The sequence below is a fragment of the Vollenhovia emeryi genome, unplaced genomic scaffold, assembly GCF_000949405.1.
Source record: "Vollenhovia emeryi isolate VEMERY1.0 unplaced genomic scaffold, V.emery_V1.0 DF939121.1, whole genome shotgun sequence".
Lineage (NCBI taxonomy): Eukaryota > Metazoa > Arthropoda > Insecta > Hymenoptera > Formicidae > Vollenhovia > Vollenhovia emeryi.
Genome location: NW_011967245.1, coordinates 2,085,979 through 2,094,941, shown reverse-complemented (window position 1 = coordinate 2,094,941; position 8,963 = coordinate 2,085,979). Strand labels below are relative to the sequence as shown.

The following is an 8,963-nucleotide window of genomic DNA, read 5'->3' as shown; positions in this document are numbered from 1 at the left end:
GCACGATTCATTCAATATTCATTAATAAAAGAGAAGTTTTTAAAAACTAGAAACGTACACCCACACGTAATTGCAACACATCTCTTTAAATTACGTAATATTCTCGTAACAATGTAAAATAAATTTTGACCTTTCACAATTAATATAAAAACAATAATTCCTAATTATTTCAAACCAAGTTTTTATTAAAAATTGTATGAAATTCTTGAAACTTTAAATCGTCGGATAGTTTCACATTTCGTATATTTCTTCAATTTTAAAAAGAGATTTGTTTGACACATTTCTTAATGTTAATGTAACGTGGGAGAGAGTTTCATTTTTAAAAGTTGTTTTTTCTAAATTAAATTCTAAATTATTATCGATAAGTTAATTTCATTTGTCATAAAATTGGCTTTCATGAACATCAAAAATGTTCTGTGAAAATGATTGAATGCTTCCCTCGACGATCGCCTTTAATAACGAAATACGGAGTTGCAATGGCCGACAAAAAAAACTGTTACGCATTTCTTTGTTTGTCACGCTGCATTACAAAAACCGTATTTAATTAAATTAAATGTATTTAATACGTCTAATAGTGGGTAATATTGAAGCTTTTATATTGTCGATCTTTTTAAATTTATATTCTTTATCGTAGTGCACTTTTTCCGCGTAGTTTCTCACTTTACAAACCTCAGCATGGCTTTGGGATGCGGCTTTAACGCAGGCAAATAAAAGTTTGCAATCTGCGCACTCCCATGCATCTGCACTTTCCATTGCATTCGTGGTCTCGAATGACATTACTAAAAAAGGGGGGGGGGAGAAAAAACTCTGTTTCTCATTGAGATTTGTATTAGAGAATTTTTTTTATTCCAGAAAACACTATTCAGCAATAATATATCGTTAGTGCTCTTGTATCTATTTCCTTTGAATATCTCCTTGAATTGTTTTATCTAAATTTTTATTCGCCCCCCCCCCTCTCTCTCTCTACACGCGCTACATATTTATTTGATGCTCAGTTACCTACGATAAAAAATTTGATTTCATCAGTCGTCCAGAAATTTTCCAAGAGAAAGAATTTTGTAAAATTCAGAGCACGTTCCGCACATTTTTATTCAGCATTAATTGAACACCAATTAAAACCAATGTTAAATCGAAGAAGTGACATAGACTTGAGAAGAAAGAAAAATATGAGGAGCACGAAATTGTAAGTTTCAATTGAGTAATTTGCAAGTAACATTCACTTATACTTTCCAACATCCAAGATTTTCGCATTTTCAAGAAGCTTCACGTCCAAAGTTATTGACAATCGATATTAAACGTGAGTTCGTTACTGATGCTCGTTTGTTTGGCGGAGCGAAGTAATTGGGGCAAGTGAATCGCTAATTAGGTCACTTTGTGCATAAGTAAGCTCTATGGCTTTGACAGGGAGATTAATTAATTGTTGTCCGTGCACGTTTCGGGTCCGGCTTTCAAACAAGCTGCAGGTTTTTTTTTCAGTCTACGGTTCTTCTAGCGAAATTGTAATTGCACTTTACCGAAACGCTCTTTTGTCGCCCGTTGCATTACTTGTCTTAATTCGTCTTATGCAGGCCGTTAAACTTTGCCGTTAACGACCGGCTGTATTAGCATACGAATGGATTGGAGTTGGTCGACTTGCGATTTCTCTTAACACAAGGCTACGCGATAGTCAAGCTTTAACAACGTAATACTATTATGACACAGTGGGAGTTTCTGAAATGTTATTAATATGACGTAGCTTGTGTAGCGAATCATTCTCGCGGGAATTATGGTGAAGATTATGGACGAAAGTGCGTATTTGAGTGAAATTTATAGCGTTAAAGTTTGCGCATATTTGACGGGAATGCAGTTCTATCAAGTTTCGCTTAATGCACGAGTATCGGATGTGAGTGAAACCGGAGGTGAGATACGTATCCGAGTGATGCAGAAATTCTCACGCAATATTTATGATAATATTCTGTATTTTAATAGGTTCAATGATTAAAATGTTCTTCTCGTGCACGGTGAAATATTATATTTAATTCGATATCGCAGTGATTCGGCTGTGTGTACGTGTTTGTTAAACAACTGTTGAAACATTTTCATGAAACGTGAATTATTTTATAAAGCACACACACACACACACACATATAAATAGATATAATATTATATCATGTTACATTTTATATAGTCGCAGTATATTTATTCTTGCATTACATTATCATGACCAAACTCCATCGTCAGTCTCTTTACAACGTCATCGATTTTCGATAACGCTTATAAGAAACCGACGGTGACGTCGGTTTACATAAAAACAACGTGATTCTTGTAATTAAAAGTGATCATCGATTGCTCCCACGCTATCTCAAGTATCATGCGCCTTTTCAGGATACAGCATCATCGAGAGCGCGATGTCTCTCTACATCAACTACTTTACTACCGAACCCGGTAGCGGTCTATCGAAAAAAAAAAGTTTGTGTGTGTGTATCTTTTGCAGGTCGGCCAGGCCCTTGCCATGCGATGTCGTTGCAGAGCCCCAGACTTCGACATTACAGGTCGAAACATCAAATCAGATATATGCCTTCTAAAAAAGTTTTCAGTATGTGCTGTATACAATGAGAAAAATAATATACATGCGGCTCTCTCGCTCTATAGTAATTGTATATATATATATATTATATTGTGTAATATATATATACCTCGAGTTTCTTTATGCATCCACGCTTTTGGAATGACGTTCATCGGCGCTCGCGAAACACGCTGCGGTAACATTTCTAAACCGGAGGCTGATATCGACTTGTGTGATCTCGACGATCTCGAGCTTTGCATACGTTAGAACGCGTTCGAGCGTTCGCTCTCGCTGCTCCTAAAGTCTACATTATTCATATCTATGCTAATTCCGAAGCGACGCGTGAAGAATTCAATTTTACATGTATTAAACATCAAACGGTATGTCACCGTCGCAATCATTTTATGTAGCGCGAATGCCTTAAAAGTGAAGGTGAACGACGCGAGAAAATTGGTATTTCTCTTTCCTTTAATTTGGTATCCATAAGTGTCGTGTTCGTCGTCGGAAATTGATGTTAAATTTGATTTTCTAAATGTTGATGTGAGAATGTTTGCGGCATTTGTTTTGCAAGATCTACTTACTCTGCTCGTTGCGCGACGACTTTTCAAAAGTATTTCGCGTTGCTTTCGAACATTTCGCATTCGCGCTAAACGCAACCCGAGATCCTTGATGGCAATTGTCACGTGTCTCTATCAGAAGTCGAGCGTAGTCGAGCTTACACAACCGTCACTCCCGTTTTCAACTACTACACTTGCGTTCTTGTGTCTATTGTACATTGTTAGAGTGTTGTTCTACTTAGCTACGTTTGTATTATCTTGGATATCTCGTTAAGCTCTTTCGATCGTATCTACGAAGTGGGCGAAGTAGACGAAGCGTGGTTTCGCGGCGATAAGAAGGGCAGGAAGAGGCTTCGCACCTGTATACATCAATACTCGGCGCGCCTCCGCCTGCCGTACATCACGAATACCGGGATAGCTGTTCGCGCGGAATCGAGCATGACAATCGTCTCGTTGCGATCGCGCCTTCCCCCTTTGAGGGCTCGTAAGGGAAACCACGACTTCGACAAATTATCACTTTTAAGCGCTCTGTTGGCATGGCCTGGTTTCACATAACTTTATCGTTGAGAGATGCACCTTCTTCTTCCGTTGAAAGTTCTTCCGTTCCGCTTGCGAGCGGACGCCGGCGCTTTGCCTGCCGGCTTAAACCGAGACCGTGCGCTTCCTCTTTTCCAGGACCATGACAGCGATCTGCTTCGTGTGCAACCTGCCGATCCTGAGTCATCAGGTCGGGCTGATATGGCAGGGCGGCAACGGCTGGGACGACCTCGTGCGAGAGCAAGTGGAGGAGTCCACTCTGAGGCAACGTCTGGGTATGCATAGACACGCTTTTACCCCGTAACCAGTATTTTTCGCGCGAGAGCACATTATGGAAATTCGTTGGTTTTCTCATGCAAAAGTGCTTTGAATTCATTTTCGTGCGGATTGCAATGGGCGGTGCGTACGTTTTGTGGGAATATTAAAGTCGGAAGTTAATGGTATTTATGCTCTTTTCGTTCTCTTTTCCAGTAAAATGCATTTTTTTTTAAAGCGGCACGAAATACAAAATTATAGAACGAAAGAATAGCGGTATAAAGAAATTTAAATACGTTTTCACATATATTTTTAATTCCCGTGCCATTTTCTCAGGCATTAACACGCGTTAATAATATTTCGCTATTTATAATTTACTTTATTAGGGATACAACAACTCCCATTAAACTCGCATTACTGTTGCGTTCTCCTAAAACAACTCGATAACAGGACATTATCTCACAATTTATCACTCCGAGCTCTTTAGTAGAAACGCGTTTGTCCTCAGGAACGGGCAGACGAGACTCCGCGGCGCAGATCACGTCGATCTCGCCACCGAACGAGACTCAGGATTGCTCGCCGACGAACCAGCGCCGTCGGCGATCGAGCCTCGCTCAGCTCACCGACATTCTGCGCGAATGGGGTGGCGGAGGTATCTCCACGAAGAGCAGCCGCAGCAACAAGCTCTGCCGAAGGGAGACCTTGGCGGACATCGCCAAGTCACTGCCGTGGTCGCGACAAACCACCACTGACGCCAGCCACCTGGTCAGTCTGCGAAAGAGGCGGGAGAGCTCGGTCGACAGCGGCATCCGGAGTCAGGTGTCGAGCAAGTCCAGACGGGACTCCGCCATCAGTGACCTTAAGAACGACATAGCCAGACTCTGGAGCAAGAAGGATGTGCTGCTGCAACCGCAGCCGCCGCCCACGGTCATCTCGCCCACGCCGCGTCGAGGTGAAATTTTCAGCGAGAGTAGAGCACCTCGCTTCATCAGTAGCATCTAAAAACAGCGCGCGCGCTTACCTCCACGTCGGGGCCCTCCGTTTCGTGGATTCAACGAAAGTGGATCCGCGAATTTCGCCTGTCGCTGGAAGTAGACCTTGGGGAACGATATGTCTTGCACGTGCGGTCGTGGACTTTATATTCGGAAAAAATTTCGTTTTGTTCAGGCCTGCGTCCACGAACTTGGACCGAGTTACTTTCCGTATTCCGATTCGGACTAGACGGAAAAAATCTTCGAAAAGACGACCCCGTACCCCATCTTCTTCCAGCGATCGTGACGACACGACGTGTAGACTTGTATGGAACGTTCGAAACGATACTGCACGCGTTTGATAATTTTGAACGAATTTCATTTACGCCGGCGAATCTTATGAACGTTTACACAGAAATCAGTCTTCGGGCGACATAAAGGAAACTCACCTCGACGAAAGAGATGTATTTAAATTATTAAACAAATTACAAGCGTATCTTATTAATTGCTGTATCATTGCAGGCTCGGGCGAATCGAAAAACTCTCGCCGCGGTTCGGGCGAGAGCGCCAGGTCTAGGAGGGATTCGGTGATTACGGGACAATCTCAGAGCCCAGGCGATCGCAAGCACAATTGTCGTCATCACAGACGTAGGCAATCTCAGCAGTCTGTCGACGGAGGTGGCGTCACGCCTACGAAGTATTACAGAAATGATCAAAGGCCGAGCGCTTCCAGCACAGACAGCGCGGGCAGTAATACGGTTCGGTTAGTTAAATTACAATAGTCAATTAGATCCTGATGAATACTTAATAAACATAATTGAGATAATTGAATTTAAGTAACTCCCGGTTAATTAATTTTCAAATAATCGATACGTAAGGAATTGTACGCCACACGCAATGTATTGCACGATGCTGAATAATACGGGACCTACGCGGAGTTTTTTGTACCTAAAATTCACCCTGGGTGGCGTTTCGTTTCACGTACGATGCGCATGCATCATTTATCTTTGTTATTCGCCAAATGTTAAAGAAGGATGAACGATGGACATTATCCACGTCACGCGTGAAACGAAACGCACCTCTGAAAGTCATGTAATCGTGCCACTGAACAAAAAAATCTGATAGATTCAACCAGTCGTCTGTTAGAAAACGGACGAATCAGAATTCCTTTATGGCAGTGAAGTCTAGCAAACTTCTGGTTATGAAATATCTTTCGTGGTAAATCCTACAGGAATTCTGACTCGTCCATTTTCTAACAGACGACTGGTTGAATTTATCAGATTTTTTTTTCAGCGTGGGACACATTTCGAAGAATTTTATGCGAGCTTTTTGAAATTTTACTAGCAAAATGTATGACAAAGTTCTTGAAAATGCCACGTTGTTGTCCCGCGATCATGATTTTCAGGATAAACTTTAAGAGAAATTTCTCATTCATGTTTGGAACTTTGGGCCCACGTATGTTTGGGTGTTGGTAGAGTAAGACGTAACTCGTTGACGAGTCTTCTTTTATCAGAGAACATCTGGAGGCTCAGAGAAATTCCACGGACAAAAGCGAGAGGTCGAGCAGCTTCGAAGCCAAGACCCAATCGACGGGACCCATCATGGTCGATGCAAAGACGATGATGACGTCGTCCTTGATAGTCAACGGGAAGGCGTCGGCCTCGACGACGACCGAACCGAGGACAGCGACGGTGTCGATAAACACCTCGCCAGTGATGTCGACCTTAAGCGTGGACACGAGGGGCGCGATTGAGAAATCCAGTCTGGACGTATCCGTGAACCCACCAACCATCGTTATGTCTTCGGTAACGCCACCGGCGATCTCACCGACGGCCGGAAGCAGCCTTCCGCTGCCCGGAACGTCGACTTCCGGTAGCTCCAGCCCGGTCGGCTCCCCGAACGTCAACAACACACCTACGCATCCGTTACTTTCCACTCGAAGGGACTCAACCACGCAGGTAGCGGTTATCGATAAAGTTCTTTTCCCGACAAGGGATAACAATTAGTAATTTGGGACATAAGCTGCTATTTTTTGCCACTAATTTAACAAAAATTGAGCCTCTTTAATAATTTTCTAATGAGACGGTCCGATTGCCTTTTTGACTAGAGATCTTCAATTTCACCTGAGGGTAGTTTATCGTAGATTTTATAACGTTCGTCGATTCTTTCGACAGTGCAATTTCAAGGGTAAAGAGGTCTCGCCGAGCAAACTGTCGAGGCTGATACGCCAGCACGCAGCAATTGATGAATCGATGCCACCCACGGGACGTCGTGGTAGTCAGCCAACTTTATCACCGGATCCTGATGACGGGGGTGAGTACCAACTGCTGTTATAGATGATTTAGTTTTGCATGCACAATGATACATATAGAAAAATTAAGTTCCACGCATTGCTTGTAATGGTTCGTAATTAATATTCTTATCTTATTTCACAATAAAAATTTCACACGTAAAATATATTGTCCAAATCATCGCATAATAATATCCTTTTAAATTTTAATAACTGCGGTATTGAAATCTTTCGTAAACTAAACGCCTTGGAAAAAATTCTATTGTGCATAAATAATGATTGGAGAAAGTATTGAAGAAGTTTCTGCAATTGAGTAAGTCACAGCTACATTAATCTTGTTGAAGGCCGGAAAGCACGGAGGGACTCCTTGAGCCCGGATTCTGCTTCCTACCTGCGACGTCGCGATTCAAAAAGTCATCTGAGTCCTGATAGAAACGTCGATAAAAGGGATATCAGTCCTATCAGGCAGAGAAAAGGTCGATTGAGAAGACAGTCCACCTCCATGGCTGGTCGGCCACCACGGTACCTACATTTTATTGATTTTTTTAACATATAGAGGAAAGTACCCTATGAGACAGGCTCCTAATATGAGATAGTTTCTGCTGAATAGGCATCGTCTGTTGGTTGCGCCATGAATTTATTGCCCTTGGAAGGAAATATTGTTTAGTGGACAATTTATTGTTAGATCGTGTAATTGATGCGAAAAAAAAAAGATTTGTGATTGAATTTGGGTGTTGAAAACCTGCTATCTCATATTCGAATCCTATCTCGTATGTAGAGGATTTTCTTCTACATATTAATACGATGCTTCGACTTACTCTTGATTTGAGAAATTGTCATTTTTTAATATTTTCTTTTAACATTGTATGCTTCTGTATTAAAATATTGTTACATAATTATTTAATCTTTTATAAATTATTTTTATTTTACATACATATAATATTTTTAGATAACTTTATTATTTCGAATTATTTGTATCCAAAATGAGAAAAAATTATAACGAATTAATTTGTAATTAAGACGTTTTCTCTTTACATTGTAATTACGAAATAAAGTTTCACGCAAATGAATCGAAACGGATAGAAAAATTGAAGCGATAATTCCGCGAAAGTTTGCAAATATGCTTAATATCTATTTAAATTCCGAATTCGTTCTGTGTCTCACAATGAACTTTGTATTCGCAGATCACCAGACAGTTCCTCGTGTTCGTCCAGAGAACCCAGTCCTTGCGCCCGCGCACCCGGCAGTATCCACCATGCGCCGATAATACGACGACAATCCACCACGGAGGAAATCCTGATAGCGCGCGGTTTTCGACGGCAGAGCACCACCGAAGAAATGATACGATGCCGCAATTTCAGGCGACAGAGCTCTCAGAGCGACGACACGGTTTGTTTCTCTCGACAATTCGCAGAAATAAATTCTGTCTTGAGACAAACGTATTAAAAACATAACCATTTCCATTTCTATTAACAAAAGAATCATCTATCAGGTCAGTAAAGAATTTTTATAAAAATTTTCAAGTTGGAGGACATTAAATACTTAATTTCCAGTAGCACTTTCCTTATTTCTGAAATTAATTTTATTAGATACAATTAGTCTCAATATTTACAAAATATTTTCCTTAAATATATTTTCTTAAAATCGAGTATCGACAAAAAATATTAAATTACTTTTTTATAACAGAACATAAGAAAAATTCTTTGTCTTTTTACTAAATAGTAATCAATTCGTTTAAGGGGATGCTGGAGTGATTCTGCACTTTCGCACCTTTCGCACTTAAAACTGTCTGTTTCGTGGAAAGATGT

The 8,963-nt window shown here is 41.0% G+C and overlaps 1 protein-coding gene across 2 annotated transcripts in view; it reads left to right on the top strand.

Annotated features, from left to right (window-relative positions):
* The first annotated feature begins 3,729 nt into the window (after positions 1-3,729).
* Positions 3,730-8,963, top strand: part of LOC105570208 — a 38,577-nt gene continuing 33,343 nt past the window's right edge. For both annotated transcript variants that reach the window (XM_012027244.1, XM_012027243.1), the window contains exons 1-7: positions 3,730-3,914; positions 4,403-4,846; positions 5,388-5,628; positions 6,379-6,823; positions 7,040-7,178; positions 7,500-7,677; positions 8,340-8,544. In XM_012027244.1, coding sequence (XP_011882634.1) covers positions 3,782-3,914; positions 4,403-4,846; positions 5,388-5,628; positions 6,379-6,823; positions 7,040-7,178; positions 7,500-7,677; positions 8,340-8,544 — 1,785 coding nt within the window. In that variant the 5' untranslated portion in view covers positions 3,730-3,781. The remainder of the gene's footprint in view (positions 3,915-4,402; positions 4,847-5,387; positions 5,629-6,378; positions 6,824-7,039; positions 7,179-7,499; positions 7,678-8,339; positions 8,545-8,963) is intronic.